General features: G+C 35.0%; 2 protein-coding genes across 8 annotated transcripts in view; one reads left to right on the forward strand and one right to left on the reverse strand.

The window, feature by feature from the left end:
• Nucleotides 1-27,080, forward strand: part of RAB3GAP1 (RAB3 GTPase activating protein catalytic subunit 1) — a 151,467-nt gene that overhangs the window by 59,742 nt on the left and 64,645 nt on the right. For all 7 annotated transcript variants that reach the window (XM_015073021.3, XM_015073022.3, XM_053214965.1 and 4 more), the window contains 10 exons: nt 481-562; nt 6,943-7,011; nt 8,533-8,606; nt 11,258-11,350; nt 11,832-12,001; nt 13,815-13,904; nt 15,037-15,209; nt 16,386-16,440; nt 16,686-17,045; nt 26,351-26,488. In XM_015073021.3, coding sequence (XP_014928507.1) covers nt 481-562; nt 6,943-7,011; nt 8,533-8,606; nt 11,258-11,350; nt 11,832-12,001; nt 13,815-13,904; nt 15,037-15,209; nt 16,386-16,440; nt 16,686-17,045; nt 26,351-26,488 — 1,304 coding nt within the window. The remainder of the gene's footprint in view (nt 1-480; nt 563-6,942; nt 7,012-8,532; nt 8,607-11,257; nt 11,351-11,831; nt 12,002-13,814; nt 13,905-15,036; nt 15,210-16,385; nt 16,441-16,685; nt 17,046-26,350; nt 26,489-27,080) is intronic.
• LOC106975682 (40S ribosomal protein S27-like) lies at nt 1,217-1,727 on the reverse strand. The gene has a single exon (XM_027055899.2). It carries the CDS (start codon nt 1,725-1,727, stop codon nt 1,467-1,469), a length of 261 nt encoding a protein of 86 aa, XP_026911700.1. The 3' UTR covers nt 1,217-1,466.

The following is a 27,080-nucleotide window of genomic DNA, read 5'->3' on the forward strand; positions in this document are numbered from 1 at the left end:
TAAGGAATATTTCAAAAGGGTAAAATGTAGAATGCATGGCTTGAATTAAACACTGTATAAATAGGAATTAAAGGTGTTCTTTTTTTTTTATTTTTTTTTTTTTAACATTTATTTCTTTTTGAGACAGAGAGAGACAGAGCATGAGCAGGGGAGGGTCAGAGAAAGAGGGAGACACAGAATCCGAAACGGGCTCCAGGCTCTGAGCTGTCAGCCCAGAGCCTGATGCGGGGCTTGAACTCACAGACCGCGAGATCATGACCTGAGCTGAAGTCGGACGCCCAACCGACTGAGCCACCCAGGCGCCCCAAGGTGTTCTTTTATTGTAACATTCTAGGGGGAAGTCTTTAACTAGGCTGCTGTCTACATATATGCTATTGATATAGGCACATTTAAATCTATGATCTCCCAAAGAGCTAACTTAATTAAATACTTACTTCTTCATTTCTTGCTGAATAATGGAATATTATTTCTTTTGTTTAGATATAGATGCCCTTGTAGGAGGAGAAGTTGGAGGCCTGGAGTTTGGCAAGTTACCATTTGGTGCCTGTGAAGATCCTATAAGGTGGGAGTTTCAATATATCATTTGAATTAAGGAATTTACTGTTTATATTAATACTGATTTTACTGTGCTTTGTAATACCATAGCCTTTTGGAATGAGTATAGTACCGGAAACAGATCTACATCTAACAATCTGCCCATCTGCTTTTTTTCTCTGTAACTGAAGAAATAAAAGAGGCTTGGGGCGCCTGAGTGGCTCAATTGGTTAAGCGTCCAATTCTTGATTTCAGCTCAGGTCATGATCTCATAGTTTGTGAGTTTGAGCCCTGTGTCAGGCCCTATGCTGACAGTGCAGAGCCTGCTTGGGATTCTCTGTCTCTTTCTCTGCCCCTCCCCTGCTTGCTTGCTCTCTCTCAAAATAAATAAATAAACTTAAAAAAATTTCTTAAAAGAGGCTTTAAAATATTACATAAAATGTGTATAATACCATTTATTGATTATTCCTTATAGAAGTGATTCTTGGCCTACTTTTTGGTAAACATTTTATATATTGAAAAGCACAGAGAAAATCATATATTACAAACTTTCACCTATTCGTCACTGAGAATTAACAAGTGTTTACATTTTCCCTGACCACATTTTCCAGATGTACAAGTTGAGACCTAAGAGCTACAAAGTGACCTCTAGGTTACCCAACTGCTTTTCTAGAAGAGCCACTGAAATTTAAGAAAATTTTATATAAGAAAATGTAAGACTTGGAAAATTTAATCACTGAGAGTAAAATATTTGGAGAATATAAACAGTGCTGATTTAGAAACTGTTTTATTTAAAGTATATGGTTAGTTAAAAAATCTATATACACACATACATACTTTTTTTTTGTATCCAAAATGTGTTTATTGGGATGGTTTTCCCCTCATGATGATTTAGCGTGGTTTTAGTGCTGCTTCAGTCTGAAGGAACATGCTTATCTAAGCCTTGCTTTTCCTCCTGTAGGCTGGCAAAGGACAGTGGAGCGGCCAACACACAAAACTGTTTGTGCGTGGCTACAGATAGTGGTGATTTTATAGCATTGTGGGTGCTTCTTGTCCATGAAGTAGGAATCGGAGCTTTGCACCAGGCGCTTCTTCTTGTGCTTCCTCTTTTCCTCTTGCAGGGAGGGATTGAGGAGATTCTTCGTGAGGGGCATGTTGTTGTGGGGGAGATTGTCACATCCGCACAGGCGCATACATACATTGTTAGTACTCTTGCATAGAGGTAGAAATGATAATACTTTTAATTTAAAATCACTCAAGAGAGAAGATAAAATAAGTATCTTTTGTAATTGATACTTACATGGGTCAAACACTATGCTGAATTAGGAAGATATAGTAGATAAAACAGTTTTTGGTTTCTTGGCATTTGTAGTCTGATTGGAGGAAATAGACAAAATAATCACATAAATGTACAACTACAAGCAGTGAAGGAAAGGGACAAGATGTAAGAATAGTGAAATGAGCTAGTTCGGATTGGGATGCCATCAGGAAAGTGTTCTCAAAGGAAGCATCTCAGGGAGGAGTTAGCTGGCACAGAGAGAGAATGACCATTCCTGGTAGAATGAAGAGCTTGTGTAAAGGGCCTTGATGCAGGAGAGTTCAGTCAGTTTACTGGAGGAAACTCCAGTTTCTTAGGAAACTATGCCATCATGGCATAGTGAGCAAGGGAGAAATGGTATATTTGTGGCCCTCCAACAGGTTCATTCATTTAGATTTTGCTAGAGAAAATTATAGAGAGAGAGAATAAAATTGACTTGATCATGAAAATGTGAAGGAATTATTTATTAAATATTTCTTCTATTTTAAATCATTTTATATTTATTAAATTTAATATTTAAATTTAATATTTAAATATTTTAAATCACGAGGAACCATCAGAGAAACAGGTGATTGAAGAAGAATACAAAAATAATTTGGGGGTAAGGTGGTATATATGGCAGGCCATTTAAATCACACGGTGATTAGCAAATACTGTGGGCACTATGCTTTTGCAAAGAATGGTGGAAGAGGTGGAAGAGGAAATGAGGCTTTTTTTTAGTGTCCTCTCCCTGTCAGAGAAACTGTTTTATAGTTAGAAGGAAAGGAGAGGACTTAGTCATAAAAGCTTAGGAACTGAATCTGAGGTGAATACCTAAAATTATTTCAGAGCTTAGAGTTTTAAACTTACCATTCATATCCTCTAATATCATACACTGTCTAGTCATTTTTTTAACCTTAGAATTTTATTATGAAAGTAATAAATTTATGCTCAGTAAGGAAAATTTAGAAAACATGTCAAAACAAAAAAAAAAGGCAAAAATCATGTGTTTACCAGCCAAGTTTCTTGGTTGTAAACTGTAGTAGTCAACTCTAACTCAAGCAAAAAATCAACTTACTGAAGAAGTATTTGATAACACAGAGGTTTAATTGGGAACCTTATAGGACCCAGCTCAAAATAGTCTCGAGCCAAGGGTGGCTTGTTGGCCAGTTATTAACTGAGATTATATTACATAGTTGTGGAATTCTGGCCCTGTTATCACATTGAATTCTAAAATATAGGGTACAGACTGGAGTTGCCAGTCGGTTGAGCACCACTAAAGATCAGAGAAATAAAAGTAATTGACTCTTTTGGCTTCTTTATTCTCCAAATTTGACTCTCCAAGAAGTGGGTTCAGAATCTAGACAGGAATTAAAATACTCACTAAATTCATAATCCCACTACTTATAGGTGGTCATTGATGACAGCTTAGTCTCTGCAAGACCACTCTCAGGTTCACTGATTTGCTTGGAGGACTCACACCATTTAGTTGTGCTCATGGCTATGGTGTATTACATTGAAAAGATACAATACAAAAAACAGCAGAGGAAAAAGGCACATAGGGTGAGGTCCAGAACAAGCCAGGGACAAGCTTCCTTTCCCAGTGTAGTCACATAGGACACACTTAATTCTCCTAGCAATTAATTGTGACAATGTGTGTGAAAGGCTGTCTACCAGAGAAGCGGATTGGACACTCTGTGTATGGTGTGTTTATTTGGGGATGGTCATGTAGGCACCTTCTCCATGTACCAGAAGGAAAGCAGGTGTTCAGCATAAACCATAGTTTTGCACCAGTAGTTTAGGCACAGTGGGCCACTCCTGTCAAGGAATGGTAGGAACCTTCCCAAAATCCAAGTTCCCAATGCCAAGCCAAGGGAGAACTTTGCAGGTTTTCCTTTTCTAAGTATTAGGCCTGCTACGATAACTCTCTTTTTGCATAGTATGTTTGTATATTTTATAAATATATGTCATCCTTTATATTTTTTGTGGCTTGTATTCTTTATAATTTTTTGTGAAAACGTTTTGAAACTTAATATTTATATATATGAAGAGGTCAGCAAACTATGACCTGTGGATCAAATCTGACCATTAGCCTGTTTTTGTATAGCCAATGAACTAAGAATAGTTTTTAAATTTTTTAAGGTTTTTAAAGAAAAAACAAGAGTATAACAGAGACTGCATGGTTCCAAAAGCCTACAATATTTGCCCTTTGGTCCTTTGTAGAAAAAGTTTGTTAACCTTTGATCTATAAAATGATTTTTTCAAAATTGAGATACAATTCATGTACCATAAAACTCACCACATAAAGTGTACAGTTCTGTGGTTTGTAGTGTTTACAGATTTGTGTAATCATCTCTTTCTAATTCCATAATACTTTTATCACCCCCAAAAAGAGACCCTTCACCTCTTAACTTTCATCCCCTCAATCTCCCAGACCCTCCAGCTCTAGGCAGATACAGTCTACCTTGCCTGTTCTGGACATTGCATATAAATTGTGTTATGCAGATATGGCCTTCAGTGTCTGACTTCTTTCACTGAGCAATATGTTTTTGAGGTTCATCCATATTATAACATGAGTCAGTATTTCATTGCTTTTTATTGGTGTATAATATGTCATTGTATGGGTGATAACGCATTTTTTATCCATTGATCAGCTGATAGATATTTGGGTTATTTATATTTTTGGCTACTATATATAGCATGTGGTTTTATTTATGTATGTATGTATTTATTTATAGTTTACATCTAAGTTAGCATATAGTGCAACAATGATTTCAGGGGTAGATTCCTTAATGCCCCTTACCCATTTAGCCCATCCCCCCTCCGACAACCCTTCCAGTAACCATCTGTTCTCCATATTTAAGAGTCTCTTATGTTTTGTCCCCCTCCCTGTTTTTATATTATTTTTGCTTCCCTTTACTTGCGTTTATCTGTTATGTGCCTTCAAGTCCTCATATGAGTGAAGTCATATGATATTTGTCTTTCTCTGACTAATTTCGCTTAGCATAAATACCCTCTAGTTTCATCCACGTAGTTGCAAATGGCAGTATTTCATTCTTTTTGATTGCCAAGAAATACTCCATTGTATGTGTGTGTATGTGTGTATGTATGTGTGTATATATATATATATATATATATATATATATATATACATACACATACACACACACCACATCATCTTTATCCATTCATCCATCAGTGGACATTTGGACTCTTTCCATACTTTGTCTATTGTTGATAGGGCTGCTATAAACATTGAGGGGCATGTGCCCCTTGGAAACAGTATACCTGTATCCCTTGGATAAATACCTAGTAGTGCAATTGCTGGGTCATAGGGTAGTTCTATTTTTAATTTTTTGAGGAACCTCCATACTGTTTTCCAGAGTGGCTGCTCCAGTTTGTATTCCCACCAACAATGCAAAAGAGATCCTCTGTCTCCAAATCCTCGCCAACATCTGTTGTTACCTGAATTGTTAATGTAAGCCATTCTGACAGGTGTGAGGTGGTATCTCATTGTGGTTTTGATTTGTATTTCCCTGATGATGAGTGATGTTGAGCATTTTTTCATGTGTCAGTTGGCCATCTGGATGTCTACTTTGGAGAAATGTCTATTTGTGTCTTTTGCCCATTTCTTCACTAGATTATTTGTTTTTTGGGTGTTGAGTATGATGAGTTCTTTATAGCTTTTGGATACTGACCCTTTATCTGATATGTCATTTGCAAATATTTTCTCCCATTCCATCGGTTGCCTTTTAGTTTTGCTGATTGTTTGCTTTGCTGTGCAGAAGCTTTTTATTTTGATGAGGTCCCAATAGTTCAGTTTTGCTTTTGTTTCCCTTGCCTCCGGAGATGTGCTGAGTAAGAAATTGCTGCGTCCAAGATCAAAGAGGTTTTTGCCTGTTTTCTCCTCGAGGATTTTGATGGCTTCCTGTCTTACATTTAGGTCTTTCACCCATTTTGAGTTTATTTTTGTGTATGGTTTAAGAGAGTGGTCCAGGTTCATTCTTCTGCATGTCGCTGTCCAGTTTTCCAACACCACTTGCTGAAGAGACTGTCTTTATTCCATTGGATATTCTTTCCTGCTTTGTCAAAGATTAGTTGGCCATACGTTTGTGGGTCCATTTCTGGTTTCTCTATTCTGTTCCGTTGATCTGAGTGTTTGTTTTTGTGCCAGTACCATACTTGGCACAATCTTGATGATTACAGCTTTGTATTACAGCTTGAAGTCCAGGATTGTGATGCCTCCTGCTTTGGTTTTCTTTTTCAGGATTGTTTGGGGTCTTTTCTGGTTCCATAAAATTTTAGGATTGTTTGTTCTAGCTCTGTGAAGAATGCTGGTATTTTGATAGGTATTGCATTGAATATGTAGGTTGCTTTGGGTAATATTGACATTTTAACAACGTTTGTTCTTCCTATCCAGGAGCATGGAATATTTTTCCATTTTTTTGTGTCTTTGATTTCTTTCATAAGCTTTCTATAGTTCCTGAAAACTATAGTTTTCTGTATTTTTTTTAAATTTGTTTTGAGAGAGAGAGAGAATCCCACCTGACTCCACACTGTTAGCGCAGAGCCCATAGTGGTACTTGAACCCACCAACTGTGAGATCACGACCTTAGCCAAGATCAAGAGTTGGATGCTTAACTGACTGAACCACCTAGGCGCCCCTAGCATGTTCTTTTTTTAAAAAGTTATTTTAATGTTTATTTATTTTTGAGAGAGACACAGCATGAGTGGGGGGAAGAGTAGATAGAGGAAGACACAGATCGCAAGCAGGCTTCAGGCTCTGAGCTGTCAGCACAGAGTCTGACGCAGGGCTGGAATTCACAAACTGTGAGATCATGACCAGAGCTGAAGTTGGACACTTAACCAACTGAACCCACCCAGGTGCCCCTAGCATGTGTTTTTAATATGTGTAAGATAGTAACTTCATATGGGTGTGCAAAACTAGTTGTCTGCTGTTTTATGGTAGTGTAAGTAGCACCACTTTTAACCTAATTATATGTGCATTTCTGTTTATTTACTTAGAATACATTTCTAGAAATAGAATTGCTGAGTCAGAGGATGTACCTACAATATCAAAGCTTTTGGGTATATTTTATGTTTTATTTTAGTGAACTCCATTTAGCAACTACATGGCCTCACCTGACTGAAGGTATCATTGTGGATAATGATGTTTATTCGTAAGTATTTAAGAGTTATTATATTGAGTATTATATTTATTCAGTAGAATAAATTAACTGCCAGGTGGTTAGCAACTTTCCTTTTTCTTTATATCAGCTTCTGATAAGGTTAGTTGATTTTTCTACTTTAAAGATTGCTTTTTAGACTGATTAAATATATATTAGAGATGTGTTTTAAGCTGCTGACTTTGGGGATGTGATCTTTAGCTCAGGAATAATGAAGAATCTTTTTTTGTTAAGTTTTTATTTTAATTCCAGTTAACATATATATTAGTTTCAAGTTTAAATATAGTAATTCAACACTTCCATACATGACCTATGCTCATCACGAGTATACTTCTTAATTCCCACTGCCTATTTAACTCCCCCTCCACCCAAACAATCTTAGTCTTACTTTGTTTTAGCAAGGATGTCTCTAAGCAGATTCTCTAAGCAGGGATTCAGTGCATAATTCTTTTGAATTTTTTTAGCTGGCTAGAAGCATTTCCTGAAATACTTTAAGAAATAATGGTCATCAGAATGTGCAGGAGTAATACTTGATCATTAAATGTCATAAGTAACAAAACATGTCAGTCATGTACTCTTGTGTGATGGAAACAACTAAAAAATTATAGCAGGTATTATCTAGGAAGAATGTGGAGAAAGAGGAACACCATTTTAGTGCTTTCTCATGCATGATGCAAACAGTGAGAAGTAGGACACTTTTTTTGTTGTAACTGAAATAAATGTATTGTGTTTGTTAATATTAAAAAAATTACATGAGCTTTCTTAATTAGATAAGTTAGATGGGTATAGAGAAGAAAATAAGGACTACATAGAAACCTATTACTTAAAAAATAGCATTTTGGGGTGTATCCTTTTTTTAAAAAATGAGTTATAATTGATATGTAACATTCTATTTCACATGTACAGCAGAATGATTCCGTAGTTGTGTGGGAGTATATCTTTTTAAAGTTTAAGTTTACATATTTGCTTTATTTAGTGTATTACTTTACATTCTTATGCCTGTAAATATAGGTCTGTGTTGTTATTTTTAAAATTGCTGCATAGTATTCCATTAAGTGTATGCACAGTAATCTATTTAGTTGAGAAAATAGGGCACTTTTGATCTTGTGCAAATTTTTGTGGTCTTTGTTTTTAATATTGTTATAAAGTGATGAAGGTGATTGTGCATACTTGCTTGTTTCTTGTTTCTTTTTTAGTATTCCTAAAATTAATTGTTTTATTAGATTATCAGAGTATATTGCCTGTTCAGAATAATTTTCACATGTGTGCTTTGATTATTCTGTTTTGATTGTGGTTTTTCCTTTTGTACTTTTTTGTCTATAAACTTTGACTTCTTAAGATTATATATTTTTTAAAACTTATCCAAATAACTTTATGCATCCGAGTAACAGTAAGTTTAAGGGAGGCAAAATGGATTGCTTGTCATTTTATATAATTAATTAGACTGCATTTTGATAAATTGATGAGTTGCAGATTGTCATAATTAGGATCTTCCGTTTATTGTTTTGCATTTAGTGATTTGGATCCTATTCAGGCTCCCCATTGGTCTGTTAGAGTTCGAAAAGCTGATAATCCTCAGTGTTTGCTAGGTAAGACATACTTCTGTTACTTTCTTGAAATTATGTTCTTTCCCCACCATTCTGCCTGTCTTCTGGATTAGGAAGACTGAATGTATTCTTTATACTTTATTTCACCTATCAAAAGGGTATATTTGGGTTTTTTTGTGTGTGATCTCGGGTAACATCACTGTAAAAGAAATCTTTGGCAACAGTAACACACCCTAGTTACTCTTAAATAGCACTAGCAGGATTTCTTTCTCATCTTTTAGCTTTAACCAGTTTATACCTCAGAATGCTTGGATGTTTTCTCGTGATCTGAGTTTTATTCTTCTAATGCTTTTATGTCACTCCCTTTTTTTCCTCTTGTGGCAGTTTGCATCTTCCATTCTTGTTAGTGCAGCACTTTCTGTGTTTTGTCATCCTCTGGACCTGTGGTATATGATGGAAGGAATACTGATTTGACAGTCTAATTAGAGCCCCTCCATAGAGTTGGACCACGTCTGCAAACTTGTTTTCTGATAGAGGAAAAGAGGTGTAAATAATACTGTACGTCTCATAGGCTTATTTGAAAATCAAGTGAAATACTAGAAATACTTTGAAAAATGTTGATTTGCCATTGAAATAATATTATTGTATCCCATATCTGGCATTATCATTCTCTTATTATTTTGGTAGGTGTATCTCTTTGATGAAGTCTTTTGAACCCATCTCTCCTCAGTGTGTCTTTGCATTTTTTTCTCACATTTAGTACACATGAAAATATTTTCTCCATTTCCATGTTCATCCAAGCCAGTTCACTCTGTATAACCTGATATATTACCATTCAACAAATGGAGTTACTACATATTTACTGATGACAGTAATAATGCATTTCTCTAAAGCATCATTTTTTGGGGTTCTTTAAAATTAATCATATGCTAGAGGTGACTGGGTGGCTCAGTTGGTTAAGCTTCCAGCTTCGGCTCAGGTCATGATCTCATGGTTCATGAGTTCGAGCCCTGCATCGGGCTCTATGCTGACAGCTTGGAGCCTGGAGCCTACTTTAGATTCTGGGTCTGCCTCTTTCTCTGTTCCTCCACCACTCACTCTTTCTCTCTCAAAAATAAAGATCACACTGTCTTTCTCTCTCTCTCAAAAATAAATAAAGATTTTCAAAAAATTAATCATATGCTCTTCATTAAATGCTAACTAGCATTTGACATGTTTTGCTATTTATAGAATGGTGAATACAAAGATGTATAAGGTAAAATTCCTTCCATTGGTGAATCTGTCTTGGGGTATTAGGAAGATGGTAGAGGGTTGATATTAAGAGTTTTAGAATTGGATAGACCTTATTTTAAGTCTTAGGTCTGTCAGTTTGAGCAAGTTTCATTAATTTCTTCTCAGTAAAATAGAGATAACCACAGTATATACATAGAGGTCTTGAGAGGATCAAATATGATTGGGCACAAGTGTGTTTGTGTATCACATTTAATACAGTGCTTATATAGTAAATGCTCAATAGTTTCTCTTGCTTATTCATTGAATTATTAAATTGTTAAACTTATTTACTAAATTGTTTCCTAGTTTCTTATTGTTCCTCGTCCACTGACTTCTGATAATTGCAGAGGACCTTAGAATTTAAGTATTCTCATTTTAAGGGGTGCCTGGTTGGCTTAATCGGTTAAGCATCTGACTTATGCTCAGGTCATGATCTCACAGTTCCTGGGTTCCAGCCCTGTCTCTGTGCTGACAGCTCAGAGCCTGGAGCCTGCTTTGGATTCTGTGTCTTTCTCTCTCTGCCCCTCCCCTGCTCATGCTCTTTTTCTAAAAAGGAATAAAAAACATTAAAAGATTTTAAAAAATGTATTCTCATTTTAAGTTATTGTTCCATGATCCCACCCAACCTCTTTGATTTTATACATTTATATGACTAGATTATAGGACTCTATAGTCATATATAATTGACTAGAATCATGTAGTTTATATAATTGAATTATAGGATTATCTTACTTTTCTGAAGAAGTCCAGAAAGTGTTCTAGATTTACTTAGAACTAGTTGGTGAATTCTAAAACATAGATGTCCTTGTTATCTTGTATTGTGTAGGAATTTTAGTACTGATGGTTCTGGTTAAACACTAATTTTTTGTACAAACATCTTACTGCAGCTCTTTAGAAAATATCAAATCTTTTCCCCTTTATAATAATGACATAAAGTCTACCATTAATATACAGCTGAAGGTAAAATAATTTTATACTATCTAATTTCTTAATCTTCTAGAAACATATCTTTAGAATTTCTTTTTATTTTAATTTTTTAATGGACTCAGAGGTCTAGAAGGGTGGCAGTTAGGGTGACATTATGTGCATATAGTAATATTCTTGTTACTTCTACAACTCAGAACAGATATTATTTATCTTATTCAGGTACATAGTAAGTACATAATATTTTTAGGTGCAGTTACTTTTCCTTTCATTCTAGAAAGAATTCTGAGGAAAAACTTTTTTTATATCCTAGGACATGGAGAGAAAGGAAGAACAAGGCTACCTTTGACATAGGATTAATTTTTGTCTTGGGTGGAAAAACTGGTTTATTTTTCTACCACATATTAGTTCTAGCTTTTGTGAAAAGACATACTTTAATTTGTAGAACTGATTTCTTTTAGTTAAGTCAAAGATGAGTAACATTTTTTTCTGTGTAGGTGATTTTGTCACTGAATTTTTTAAAATTTGCCGTCGAAAGGAGTCAACTGATGAGATTCTTGGACGATCCACATTTGAGGAAGAAGGGAGAGGTGACCTACTTTCTTTTCTTTTTTTTTTTTTTTTTTTTTTTAAGTTACTTTCAAATGTCTAACCCTTTTTCCTTGGCACATTTTTCCGGCAACTTTTCATCTATTTTCACATTTGAATGAAGTTGGAAAAGGAAGTTTTGATGGACTAGACTGCTACTGTTTCTCTCCAGGTTATACCCTGAGCTTAAAACATTAAGCACTTTTAATAAGTTCTTTCTACCAAAAATGTAAGATATTTTGTAAAGCAGGGTTTTTAAAGGTTTATTTTTGAACTTCTGGGGAGAAATGATTTGTGTTACACCATTGTCAATCATGGATGCATATAAAGCTGAATATGTGTATTAAAATTTTAGAATTCTGAGATGATATAACACCAGTGAAAAGAGTGACTAAAATATTTTATACAATCAACTGTTTGCTCATCGCTTTTACTTGCTAAGGTTGGTGATATAATGTGTATTTGTTTCTATTCTTTTTATAGAAATTGCTGATATAACTCATGCTTTGTCAAAGTTGACAGAGCCAGCACCGGTTCCAATTCATAAATTATCAGTTTCAAATATGGTACATACTGCAAAGAAGAAAATACGAAAACATAGAGGTGTAGAAGAGTCACCACTGAATAATGATGTCCTCAATACTATTCTCTTGGTAACTAAATGTAGTATCTTTGTATGTCTGTGTGCATATTCATTTCTTCATTATCTGTTCAGTTCCTTCTATGTGGCAAGCACAGGATTGGGAATATAAAATGAGTAAAACAAAGTCTCCGAATACAGTGAATTCCCACTGTTGCACGGGAGAAGCCTGGCATAATGGCTGTGAGAACACAGTAGAGGATGTATATTTCTCTACCTGGGCAGTTGGAATCAGGGAAGGCATCATAAAGAGGGGCATGTGAGTTGCATCCTGAAGAGAAGGCTGTAGAAAGAGAGAAACAGCAGAGATGTGAGAAAGCATATTGAGCAGTTTGATGTATTGTAGGGTGCTTTTCAGGAACAAGGGCTGGAGAGATAGCAGGTAACCCGCCATACTGAAACACTGGGCTTTATATTGCAGTTTCATACTGTTTTAAGCAGAAGGTCAACATCAGAGTTGTATTTTTGAAAACTTCCTTTAACAAAAGTCTAGAGAAACTTTTTAGTAAGTACTAGAAGGAGCTTAGGTGTCTGTTAGGTATAGAGTGGTGGAACAGGCCCAGCCTGGGCCCACCAGGGTTTAATCCTGACTTACTATATAATTTTGAAGAAGTCATTTAATTTCAGTTTCGTCATCTATAAATGAGGGTAATAAAACCCTGTGAGTTTGCTGGGAGGATTAAAGGACCTTCTGTTATGCGCCTGGCATATAATAGGCCTCTGATAAATGATAGCTGTTCTTATTATAATTGTAGTTATAATAATACTTCTGGCTATTTTTGCATTAAGACCATCTTGGAAACAACCTTTGAGTAGTGGAAAGAAGAGAATACAGGACTTGCAAACTTGATGTTGATCTCATCTTTGCCATTAATCTGAATGAGCCTCTTAACCACATTTTCAGTTTGTATATCTGTAGGAAGTGGGCAGTAACACACAATGGTATTAGTAGGATATTGTTTGGAAATGTACTTGGTAGTGAGAGTTGGTACATAGTAGTTCCTCTAAATTAAAAAAAAAATGTCTTGGCATGATCTGTAATGTGTGGCAACATGTGCATAGTAAAAGGAATCACAAGTCAGCAGTAGCACAAAACACTTGGGAGGAACAGTGTAAAAAAGACTGAAAAGTAAAAGGACTGAAAATAAATTTTTGCACAGAAGGCCCTTCTTAAGAATATATCCTTAGAGATTTTATTCTAGTTATTTAGCTTGGCTGTCATATGCACTGTTTTTTTGTTTTGTTTTGTTTTTTGTTTTTTGCTTTTTTTACTATTCCTACACACACATAAACCACATTGAAAAGATAAACTGGTCATTACAGGTTTAGGCAGCTTCCCACTTTCAAGGGGTATTTTGTAAAGTTATGGTGTTAAATATCATACTCTTAATATTTCATGTATGAAAACTCATGGATGGTAAATGATAGCTGTTCTTACTATAATTGTAGTGGAAAACTTCATGGAACCTCATGAATATATGGATGTTTAAAATTTTTCTCTTATGTTTTGTCTTTAATACTTTTAAGGAGATTTAATGATCTTGGATCATAATGAAGAAATTTTGGTTTTGCATTGTTTAGTTTACAAATCCAGGTGGTTACATTGGAGGAAAATCTCTGATTTCCAAAATTGGCTAATTGCTGAAACTGTATTTTCAAAGAAAAACAAAAAATATTTGATACAGTGTATAACCACAGGCCAGTACAGTGAGAACATTTCCATTTTTAACAGCAAAACCATTAAAAAATAAAATAGTATTTATATGAGTTATGAATATACACAAAGTAGTAAATTTGGTTGAAATGTGTTTTTTTTTCCTTCTAAGTTCTTATTCCCTGATGCTGCTTCTGAGAAACCATTAGATGGAAGTTCTGCAGTAGATAATAATAATCCTCTATCAGAGAGTGAAGAATATGTAAGTTGGTTGGAGTTTAATATTAAAATATTTAAAATGTATTGAATTTCTAGAGGTTGCTTTATTGCCAGTTTGGTGGCATAAGGATCATTTTATTTTACTTTTTATTTTATTTTATTTTATTTTATTTTTTTAACCTTTTTTAAAAATTTATTTACTTAAGAGACAGAGTGAGCAAGCAGGAAGGCTCAGAGAGAGAGTGAGGGGGAGAGAGAGAGAGAGAGAGAGAGAGACTATCCCAAGTAGGCTCCATGTTCTTAGCACAGAGCCTGATGTGGGTCTGTATCTCACAAACCATGAGATCATGACCTGAGCTGAAATCAAAAGTTGGACACTTAACAGACTGAGCCTTCCAGGTGCCCTGGATCTTTGTATTTTAAAAATCACCTTAGGAAAATTTGAGTAGACATCATGGCCTCCACTCAGATTATGACCTATTACATTGGCCATTGATCTGTATTTTGGGTAGTAAGAGCTTTTCTGGAAACAGTGAAAAAAATAAATATATTGTGCATGATTGTAGGATTTCTTTCATTGTAGACTTTTTGTAAACTTAACAATTTGATGTTTTGCAACAGTTTCTTCTCTTTCAAAACTAGACAGTGAGTGGAGAACTAATGAAATAAACTGTATAAAATGAAGTAAAATTTTCATGTGTTTCTTATCCAAGTCTTGGATAAATTGAGTAATGAGATGTTTAAGGGACAGGTGTGGAGATAAACTATTTTCGGTAGTTACTCTTGGGAACTAGATTTCATGAAATGAGGAAAAACAGGCTTTTTATTTTTAGTTCTGATTTTGTGTGTTTGGTTTTATTAATAAGTTTATATTCATTTATAATTAAAAGATTTTTAAAGCAACATGTTTGGATTACATCTTGAAGATGCCACAGAAGAAATGGAAAGTTCTGACTTTCGCTTCACTGAACTACAGCCTCATTTTTTTGGTCCTTGAAGAAATCTTAAAAACATGGGACTACCTAAAAACAATTAAGGCAGTAATGTATTAAACATTTGATAAAAGCTAGTTTGGTAGGATAGGTTGATTTAGTATTAAAAACTCCCAGTTTTTGGTTACGCCTGCACATATGTTGTTAACAAGTTTTTCTTTGTTTCTGCTTTGTTAAATTCAGAATCTCTACAATCAGTTCAAATCTGCACCATCTGACAGTTTAACGTACAAGTTGGCTTTGTGTCTTTGTATGATCAATTTCTACCATGGAGGATTGAAGGGAGTGGCACACCTCTGGCAGGAATTTGTTCTTGAAATGCGTTTCAGATGGGAAAATAACTTTCTGATTCCAGGGTAATAATTTCAATTTCTGTTTGTATACGTAGGCTTTTTGTTTGTTAGAAGAATTATACTTTTGATACATTAATTCTCCTCTTCTAGGAAATCTGCCCTAAGAAAGTGGTAAGAAACTTTGAACATGATTTATATTCACAGGTGTTCATTGTGTCAGATTTATAATAGGGAAAAAAAGGGAAGCAACCTAAGTACCAAACATAAAAGAGTAGTGTAAATCATAATGTATGTCTACAATGGAAAGTTATGGACCTATTACAAGTTTTTTCCAAAAATCTGCTAACATAGAAAATGATCATAATATTTGCAAGAAAGTAGATTATAGTGTTGTGTACACTAAGTGCTTTCAGTTTTGTTTATCTATATTTATAGAAAAATAATTGGGAAGAAATAAAGCCAAATGTTAACAGAAATTTCCCTGAGTGTGAAATTATATTTTTATTTTTGTTTTTTATAGATTTGTGTATTTTCTAAGTCTTCTGTAGTAAACATATTTTTATAGGTGAAGAGAAAACATCTTTAGAGTTCATAAGTTCAGATATTGAATGTTGCCTGTAATTTTTTGTGGATTTATGTTGACATTTCACTTAATAAAATAGCTACCAAATATTTCGATATTGCATAGGTAGTTACTGCTCATCTACCCATACTAAAGCAGAATTATAATATGAGTAATATGAAATGGTGATTGAGCCAAAAATATTTATACTTGTGTCAGTTGCTAGTCTCTCTTAGCTGGATTATCTCTTGGCTGATTATTGGAAACCTAGTGGTGTAGAAGAGGTGGTTTAAGATCCCCTTGGCAAAGAGAGGTGGAGATCAGTGGTTTTTTATATTGAGAATAATAATTGAGAACTGAATATATAATCTGTTTTGTATAGTGTGAAACACTGTATCCTAGCTACTTCCTGAGGTGGATTTAGAGACATTTTAAGTTTCTCTTAACTTGAGAGCTATTACTAGTTTGCTATTAAGCTTTGAAAAATATATTCGCTGTTGGTGGACTAGAAGGATAAAACAAATTTTGATCTTTTAGTCTTACTTCATTTCAATTATCTTACCTGTTGAAATCTTTTGATTTCTTATCACTATGGTTAAAATTTATAGTAGCAAAGAAATTTGCATACCTGAAGCCATTTTACTAAAACTAACTTTTCCCACTACTTTATTTGATAGATTAGCAAGTGGACCCCCAGATCTAAGATGTTGTTTACTGCATCAGAAACTACAGGTAAAGATTTCTCAATGACAGTATCTAAATATGGTCTTAATTTAATTGGAGCTTATTCTAATACTAAATGTAATAATGGGTTATATACTATTCTCATCATGCTACTGTAGATTACTTACAGTTACTGTCATTCACAAGAAGGTCCAGGGAAGGAATGGGAAGGCAAATTAAATATTGAAGAAGTGGATAGGTTTTTATTTAACTGTAACTAATTTAAATACAAATGTTATTTTTGTTTTCTTAAGATGTTAAATTGTTGTATTGAAAGAAAGAAGGCCCGTGATGAGGGGAGAAAGACAAATACTTCAGATATGTTTCCAGGGGATGTTGGAAAAGCTGGAGACCAGCTGGGGCCAGATAATCTAAAAGATACTGATAAGGAAAAGGGAGAGGTTGGAAAATCTTGGGATTCTTGGAGTGACAGTGAAGAAGAATTTTTTGAATGCCTAAGCGATACTGAAGAACTTAAAGGAAATGGACAAGAGAGTGGCAAGAAAGGAGGACCTAAGGAGACAGCAAGTTTAAAACCAGAAGGACGACTACATCAGCATGGAAAACTCACTCTGCTACATAATGGAGAACCACTCTACATTCCAGTGACCCAGGTAGGATATGGACTGGTTCTGTAAGTTTTGATTATTTTTATTTTGTTGTTCGTATCTTCATCCTAGTAGGAAATGGTTGCTTTGGGTAGGAGCAATTCTTTAAGCAGTCTTTGTTCAAAGATCTAAGATTTGAAATCTAAATTAACTATTGGGGGCTTTCAGGTATTTCCATTTCTGAAATTGAGAAATGCTTTGAAGTTTAGGTAAATAGTAGTTCCTTATGGTAAGGTGATCGGTTATTTCTTAAACTAAGTGGTGAGTACACAGGTCTTTAAAAAATAAAATCCAAAAAGAGGAGAGGAGGAACAAAAGTAAAAATCTTTTTATTTATATGACTATTTTTTTTTAAATTTTTTTTAACGTTTATTTATTATTTAGAGACAGAGAGACACAGAGTGTGAGCAGGGGAGGGGTAGAGAGAGGGGAAGACACAGAATCTGAAGTAGGCTCCACCCTCTGAGCTGTCAGCACAAAGCCCGACATGGGGCTCAAACTCACGAACTGTGAGATTATGACCTGAGCCGAAGTCAGTCGCCCAACCAACTGAGCCACCCAGGTGCCCGTATATGATTAGTTTTATCTGTTCAAAAATAAAGTGAAGCCATTTTAAAACATTAGGAAGTAGAACAGAAACAACACAACACCTAAGGTAGAGCAATAGTTTTTTGGGGGTTGTTTTTGCATAAACAACATGTGGGTATGTTTTATTGTGAAAAACCCAGTTTAGAAGTAAAAGCCACTACCCACTAATTCAACTGTCATCTCTAGAAGTAGCCACTATTACTGGTTTGCGTTATAGTTTCTTATACCTGATACTATGCATTGATGTACATACATGTGTATACATATGATACATAGTTTTGTGGATTTTTTTTGGTTTGTTTTTAAATGTGTGCATTAAACAACTTTTTGTTTAACCTAATATGTCTTGGGATCTTTCCATGTCAGTACATGTAGATCCACTTCATTTCTTTTTAATTGCTGTCTACTATTCCATGGCATAGAAGAGCCATAGTTTATTTAACCATTTCCTTCTTGATGCACAATAGATGTTATTGCTAGATTTTGCTATTACAGTGCTACAGTACAGATTCTTGTAGTTTCTCACATTGTGTGTTCACATTTGAGTGTTTCTTAAGAAAATAAGAAATGGAATTGCTAGATAAGCAGATATACAAGCTATGAAATTGCTCTTCAAAAGGCTGTACCTATTTTATACTCTAGTCAATGGTGAATGTATAGGAATAAGGAAATATTGTTCTCTATTCAGCTTTCCTTTCTTGTTTTCTTCCTTGCACAAATATTTATTGAGTGCCTAATGTATGCCAACTACTGTTCTATAACTTGGGAATTTAGCAGTAAACTTGACAGTAAGGTTCTTGCACTCATGGTACTTACATTCATACTTAATTTTGTTATAAACAATTGATATTACCAGTCATATAAATTTTAGACAGTATGGTGGACAAAAGTATTATCTCAATGTTTTAAATTGTTTTCTCTGATTTTTCATGAACTGAAGCATCATTTAGTATGTTTCTTGGCCATCTTTTCCTTTGACTTGCCTATTATTTTTCATTTAGGTTTCTGACCTCTTCTTACTGATTTGTATTAGTCCTTCATATTTTAGATAGATATAAACCCTTTGTTATATATACTGTACGTGTTTTTTCCTAGTCATTTAAAAAACATTTATTTGCTTGTTTATTGATTTATAAATTATATATAAAGTGCACAAATTTTAAATGTACAGCTTGGTGAGTTTTTTCATGTTTAAAAACTCATGTAGCTACCATCCAGATCAAAGTATGAAAAATTCCCATCATCCTAGAACAGTAGTGATCATTAGAACTTTCTGTGAAGGTAAAACTGTACATTTCTAGCTCTCTTGTCCAATACTATGTCCATTGAGTGCTTGAAATGTGTATGCAACTGAGGAACTGAATTTTTAATTTTGATAAATTTATTTACATTTAAATAGCCAGATGTATTGGATAGCATAGCTCACTGCTCCCTTCCAGGTAACTCTTTTTTAACTTTTATCACTATAGCTTAGTTTTGTCAGTTTTTGAATCTCATAAATGAAATTATGTTCTGCTTACTTTTTTGTGTTTAACATTTAAAAAAAAATTTTAATGTTTATTTATTTTGAGAGAGAGAGACAGAGCATGAGCAGGGGAGGGGCAGAGAGAGAGGGAGACACAGAATTTGAAGCAGGCTCCAGGCTCTGGGCTGTCAGCACAGAGCTCAAAGCAGGACTCAAAACCATGGACTGAGAGATCATGACCTGAGCCAAAGTTGGACACTTAACTGACATAGCCATCCAGGCGCCCATACTCTTTTGCGTTTACAATTTTTTTTACATTTATTTATTTTTGAGAGAGAGAGATGGAGCACAAGTGGGGGAGGGGCAGAGAGAAAAGGAGACACAGAATCTGAAGCAGGCTCCAGGCTCTGAGCTGTCAGCACAGACCCCAATGCAGGGCTTGAACCCACAAACCGCGAGATCATGACCTGAGCTGAAGTCGGTTGCTCAACTGACTGAGCCATCCAGGCGCCCCTGTGTTTAAATGGAATCATTCCCACTCTGTGTTGAACTTTTTTTAACTACCACGTGTGAATTCATCCATATTGTTACCTGAATCAGTATTTGTGTGTGTGTGTTTTATTACTTTGTAATATTCTATTATGTGAACATGCCACAATTTGCTTGTCCTTTCACCTGCTGATGGAATTTGAGTTGTTGATAGTTTGAGCTATTACAAATAAGTGAACATTCTTATGAGTCTTTCGTGAACATAGGTTCTTAATTTCTTTTGGATAAATTTCTAAGAGTAGAGTTGTTGGGCCACATGGTAGAAATATATTTTTGCTTTAGTAGATATTGCCAAATTGTCTCCCACAGTGGCTGAACTAGTTTATATTCCCTCCAACAGTGTATAATACTTGTGGTTTATTCCGCATAATCCCTAACATTTGGTTTGTCACCACTCCCAGGTTTGATGATATGCTAGGAGGACACACAGGACTCAGCACATATATATATAGCCATGTTCATAGCTATAAGCTATTATAGTAAAAGGGTACAAAGCAAAATCAGGAACAAGAGGTGGCCCATGGGACAGAGTTTGAGAAATATCAAATACAGGCTTCCAAGAGCCCTCTCCTCGTGTGGTCACAGTCTCCAGTCTATGGCTCATCTGTTCACTTTCTTAATGATGCCTTTTGTTGAATAGGCATTCTTAATTTTAATAAAGTCTGGTCTGTTAATGTTTATCTTATGGGGACAGTGCTTTGTCTCCCTTTTAAGAAATTTTTAACTACCCCATTGTCCTAGAAATAGTCTCTTACGTTTTCTTCTGGAAGCTTTATTGTTTTACCTATTGCATTTATGTTTGTGATCCACCTCAAATTGACTGTGTTTGGTATGAGGAAGTGGTTGATTCTCTTTTCCCTATATAAAGAGATGGAGCTGTGTTCCAACACCATTATTCAAAAGACTTGCTTTTTCCTCACAGAATGGCAGTGGTATCTGTGTTCTAAATCACATGATCATATGTGTGTTGGTCTGTTTCTGGCTATGTATTCTGTCCATTAGTCTCTTTGTCTATCCTTGTGCTAATAATAGACTATTCTACTGTAACTTACGGTCTTTCTGTCATGTAGCATAAATCTTCTAACTTTGTTCTTCAAGATTATTTGGCTGCCCATTGCATTCTTATGTAAATTTGAGAATCAGCTTTTCATTTTCCACATACAAAATAATCTTGGTGGGATTTCAGTTCATATTGCATTGAATTTATAAATCAACTTAGGGAGAATTGACATCTTAACAATTTTGAGTCCCATGACCATGAAATACTTCTCACTTTATTTAAGGTTTCTTTTACTTTCCCTTATCAGTGTTTTATAGTTTTTAATGTAGAGGTTTTGCATATCTTTTATTATTAGATTTAATTCAAAAGCTTTGTAATTTCTTAAATGTTACAAATGGCATTTTTAAAAATTCCATTTAAGGGGGCCTGGGTGGCTCAGTCAGTTGAGTGTCTCACTTTTCATTTCAGCTCAGGTTATCATCCCAGGGTCTTGAGATTGAACCCTGCATCAGGCTCCATGGTGAGTCATGAAGCCTGCTTAAGATTTTCTCTCTCTCCCTCTGCCACTTTCCCTGTCTTGCCCTCTCTCTCTCAAAAAAAATTTTTTTTTCTATTAAAAATTTTTGCCCTGATATGTGGAAACAGTTGATTTTTGTATATGGATTTTGGATCTAGCAATCTAAGTACATTCACTTACTACTTTTAGTAGTTTGTAGATTATTTGGAGTTTTGTTGTTCTTGTTGTTTAGAGAGAGAGGGCATGTAAGTGGGAGAGAGAAGCAGAGGGAGAAAGAGAATCTTAAGCAGGCTCCATGCTCAGCCCAAAACTCAGTGGAAGGCTAGAGATCCCACGACCCTGGGGTCATGACCTGAGCTGAAATCAAGAGTTGGATGCTTAACCAACTGAGCCACCCAGGCGCGCCTGGAGTTTTCTATAGACACACTCATGTTATCTGCTAATATAGAGAGTTTGAATTTGATTTTCTAACCTTTACACTTTTTAATTCATTTTCATGCCTTATTGTACTGTACCACCAGTGCAGTGTGATTAGTATATGGATACTTTCTCTTGTTCTCAGTATCAGGAAGAAAGCATATAATAATCATTGAGGGTATCTAATAGAGGTATCATTTATCATATCAAGGTAAGTTGTCTTCTGTTCCTGGTTTTGAGTTTTTGTGGGTTTTTTTTAATGAAGAGGTATTATATTTTATCAAATGCTTTTCCTTCATATTGAGGTTATCATTAAGATAATTGTAAAACTTATTTATTTATTTATTTTTTAAGTTTACTTATTTGTGAGAGAGAGAGAGAGGCAGAGAGGGAGACACAGAATCCGAAGCAGGCTCCAGGCTCCGAGCTGTCAGCACAGAGCCCAATGCGGGGCTTGAACCCACCAACCGTGAGATCATTCCCCGAGCCGAAGTTGGATGCTTAACCAACTGAGCCACCCAGGCGCCCCAAGATAATTGTGAATTTTAAATGAAATAGCACATGATAAGTGAATACAGTTCTAGTTCACAATAAGCACTCAGTTTTTAGTTGTTATTCTTCAGAGGACTTTCTCTTTATATAAGTGGCTAGTATTGCTTCTCAAGAGGCAAGGATTTACTTGAAAGTTTTGTCACCAGTTTTTATATTTTGAAGTGGATTGATTAATAATCATAGAGTTAGGTGTTGGGATGTTTGCTTGATAATTTCAAACATGGATTCTGTTAACTCTGTTGTCCATGCTTGTATTTCTTTGCCAGGTGGCTATCATTTACAAGATTAATGTTTTTGTTTGATAGGCCTTAGCCTTTTTGCTTTATTCTTTTAAAACTGAATTCTATTTTTTAGGTATTCCATTCTTCATTTTTAGTATTAGGACAGAACATTCTAATGCTAGAAACCAAGAGTGTATTTTTTCTAATTTTGTTTTGGTGCATGCAGTTCGCATTGAGATCTTGTGGTATAAACCTTGGTTTTGGAATCCAATGAAACTAGATTTATATTCTAACACTACCACCTACTAACAGTGTTGCTAGTACAAGCTCTGTTTTCTTTCTGAGCCTTGTTTTAATCTCTAAAAGCAAATAATAATAGATTGGTTTGCATTTTTTAAAATTTTGAGTAAATTTTATTTTTACTTTTTTGTAAGAAGGAATTCTCTCAGCCTCATTATTTTGAGATTCATACATTTTGTTATGTATATAAGTACTTCATTCGTTTTTATTGCTTAGTAGTGTTCCATTGCATGGATATGCCACAGTTTGTTTATCTGTTCATTTTTTAATGGATATTCTAAAAATGGCCATAAGGAAACTTTGAGAGGTGATGGATAAATTCATTATTTTGATTTTGGTGATTGTTTTGTGGGTATGTACTTATCAAATGTACCCTTTAAATGTCGATTTATACTTCACAAAAGTGGTTAAAAAGTTAAGTGGTTCCAATATCACTGATTGACAAGAAGAAAAGGAAAGTATTTCTATCTTGTTCTAAGATATCTCCAGTTTTAAAACACTACCTATTTATTTGTTTAATAAACAAATATTAAATGGTGTGCCTGGGTGGCTCTGTGGTGTGCCTGGGTGGCTCTGTTGTTTGAGCGTCCGACTCTGGCTCAGGTCATGATCTCATGGTCTCACTGTCCGTGAGTTCGAGCCCTGCGTCGGGCTGTGTGCTGATAGCTCAGAGTCTGGAGCCTGTTTCAGATTCTGTGTCTCCCTCTCTCTCTGCTCCTCCCCCACTCATGCTCTGTCTCTGTCTCTGTCTCTCTCTCTCTGCAAAAATAAATACTAAAAAAAATTTTTTTTAAATAAACAAATATTAAATACCTTAAAAACCAATAACAGTTTGTATCACTCCCGGTTGTTAAGGATTAAACCACATACCGTGTTTAAAAACATTCGTCATGTAAGTGTCCAGCAAAAGTTAATTTTTTTTTTACGTCTTTTTTCTTTCCAAGTTTTAATTAACAATATTCTTATTTTTAACGGGCCAGTTGCATATGTATTATCTTGGTTTGATTGGGTTAATGAAGAGTCCAAGAAAGTTATTCTGGAAGCTCAATCTTTATTTTCTTTTCAAAAGGCTATATACTTCCTTTGTTTATTTTAGATGCTTCATTTTTCATATTCAAATTTATTATCTAAATCTAGAATAATTTAAACTTATTTTTTTCCTCGGCATGCATCATTTTTTTTAGAAATTCATTTTTATAACTTACATTTAGGCAAAGCAGTGCAGATTTTTAGTCTATTTTACTTTCTTTAAAGTTAATCTCACTTAAATTATAATCATTGTATATGTACTTACATAAAATGATTGGAATTCAAAATGATTCCAGTTGAAACACACTTTCACACTTAAGAAATTAGCTTAAAATGTGCCATTAATCAATTGCCTATATCACACACAAAAATAATTTATATAGATCCTTACTTCATAAGAATTTAAGCACTCTTTTGTATTCCTTTCATGTAGATTTAGTTCAACCTAAAATTTATGGTTAGAAAAAGCTTAAAGACTACCCAATATTCTAATGCCAGGGCTAGAAGAGAAAACTATGGAGGATCTGTTAGAGCAAGAGTTCGTAAACTAGTGGATTGAACCAAACTAGTAGTTCTCAAGGTTGGCATCAGGTTGGTCTGAGATTCTCTCTTCAGTTTGACACTTCGTCGTTTTGCCCCTTGATCTTGTGTAGGGCACTTGTCTCTGCGCCTCTGTTTCATCAGTTGTAAAATGCCCTGACCTCTTCTCAGTGCTCACGTGAGATCGTGTACATGAGAAAGCTTTGGGCATATTTAGAAGGGGTAAATATTTAAGTGTATAGTCCACAGGCTACTTCCTGCTTATATTCCTCTTGATCATGTTCTTTTTCACTTAGAGTTGGCCTGAGATTTCCAGGTAGGAAGGGTTGTCAGTGTCTTTTCAACATGTCATTTCTTTCCTATCATCCTGAGATTGCAGGGCTGTTGGACAATGAAAAGTAGCTCCTTCCTAATGGAAAGACTGAAGGCCTGCTTCACTGGGGTTCATTTTTTAATTTGAGGTATTTTGATAATCAATGTGAAGCTCATAATGAAAACCCAAGTATTTTGTCTCTAATTGCTAGCATTTACTGAGTATATGCCAGGTTTTATTCTTCCTGTGCCTTCCCCTCTCTCTGCCCCTCCCCTGCTCATGCTCTCTGTCTCTCTCTCTCTCTAAAATAAATAAAACATTAAAAAAAGAAAAAACTTCCAAAAATGAGGAAGATAGAAGAAAACAGTTATTTTGTTTGTTGCTATGTGTTTTGAATGCTATAGCTTTACCATGCTTCTATTTTATTATTGACAGATATTTGTGAAAATTATTTATTTTTATGTCATTCGTTCTCAAATGAGGAGTGATTTTTTGACCCCCCAGGGATATTTGGTGATGCCTGGAAACTTTTTTCTGTTTTTTTTTTTTTGTTTGTTTGTTTGTTTTTGTTGTTTTTGAGAGAGAGAGTGTGTGCACATGAGCAAGCAGGGGGAGGGGCAGTGGGAGAGAGAGAATCTGAGGTGGACTCCATATTCAGTGCAGAGCCCGATGCAGGGCTTGATCTCACAACCCTGAGATCATGACCTGAGCTGAAATCAGAAGTCAGATGTTTATCTGACTGAACCACATAGGCACCCCTGGAAACATTTTTTCTTGTCATTAGGTGGAGTGGTGCTGTAAGCATCTGATAGATAGAGGCTGTAGATACTGCTAAACATCCTACAATGCGAAGGACACACCCACCACAAAAAAATTATCCAGTCTAAAATGTCATTAGTGCCGAGGCTATGAAACCCTGCTTTACAGTAAGCTCTTGACATCTAGAAGGAATGTATTTATTGTCAAGGTGCTCTAAACACTTACTTCCACTGGGCTTTATCTTACTATGTAGGAATAGAAAAGTCCATGTTTTTCTGGCTTTAACAACGAAGCAGGCAAGCTTTGTTTGGTTAGTCTCTGGATTGTTGAGTGCTTTCATATTTCAGATATAAAATCTAATGGAATCAATTCTCAGAACTTTCCTTAAGTTCCTTTCAGCAGTTTTGAAATGTTTTCTGTCACTTTTATAATGATTCTACAGTTGTATCTTCCTTTAGATTTGCCCTAGCTTCTTTTTTATTTGGGGTTACCATTAAAATATATAATGTCTCTGATTCCTAAAACAAAAATCCAAATACTTCTTGTGGGAATTAGTACTTAGAATGAATGTCTTTGGAACCTAAACTCAAAGCAGCTTTGCCAACATAAGACTTAGTTATTTGGGGTCTTTTAGTTGAGATTCAAATCATTTGCCTTTATTTTAATTTTCATATTTATCAATTTTCTTCTCTTACTAGTTGTAATAAAAACCTGGTTGTAACTAATGATGATACACATAAACATATCATTAGGACTTCATTTCTTATCATTAATAGGCAGGAAAATGTTCAGTGCACCCAAATTCCTGTCTTTTGGCTGTTAATCCTGTCAAGAAAAACATGATAATCTTATTTGTTGGGGGGGAGGTATGCTGAAAGTCATATTTGTTATTAATTTGTTAATTTTTTATGTAGGTTCTAAAAAACTTGTGAATTTCTCTGAATTCTTTTAAATACAGATTTTGTGACTGCTAGAGATGAAATAATTGTTGTCTTTATTTTTATAGTTCTGCTTTTTCTAAAAAAAGCTGTTCATGAGCTTTGTCCTTTTGTGCTTCACAGGAACCAGCACCTATGACAGAAGATCTGCTGGAGGAGCAGTCGGAGGTTCTAGCTAAATTAGGAACATCAGCAGAAGGGGCTCACCTCCGAGCACGCATGCAGAGTGCCTGTCTGCTCTCAGATATGGAGTCTTTTAAGGTGGGTCACACTGTCAGAGCTTCGGAGTCTGTTTGGAGCTATTCTGGGATGAAGCTGTGAAAGTCACTCTTTAAAGTGGTGTGGAGGCTTGAATGTCTTTTTTATTAAATGTTTTGAGATCATTAGTAGTTACAGCATCCTACGTTTATCTCCTAAAGGTCATAGCCAGACTTGGTTCTTAAATTTAAAACAAGAAAAGAACAATCTTTGAATAGTAGTTGGAAGTTGAGAATTGAATCATTTCTGTATGTGCATTGGAATGTTTTTCTCCTTTATGTGTTTATCCAATTTAATGCACAGCTTTTAGGAAACCCTTAAGATTTAACATAGGCTGCTTGATTATACTCAGTTACAGTCTACTGAAGTTTTGGAGGGAGATATGTAAACAGTTATGTGATGAGTTCACTTAGGAAGGCAGTGTTAGAAAGGTGACCGACTCTACTGAGTGGGTCATGGAGGGTTTCTCAGAAGAGTCACTACTTTAGGGTAAGTAGGCATTTGCTACCTGAAGAAGAATATTTTAGGGTTAGATATAGTCCTGTGTTAGAACATAGAGGATTCAGAGATTGGTGACATCTGTCTTATTAGCTTA

Source organism: Acinonyx jubatus, chromosome C1 (genome assembly GCF_027475565.1).
Source record: "Acinonyx jubatus isolate Ajub_Pintada_27869175 chromosome C1, VMU_Ajub_asm_v1.0, whole genome shotgun sequence".
NCBI lineage: Eukaryota > Metazoa > Chordata > Mammalia > Carnivora > Felidae > Acinonyx > Acinonyx jubatus.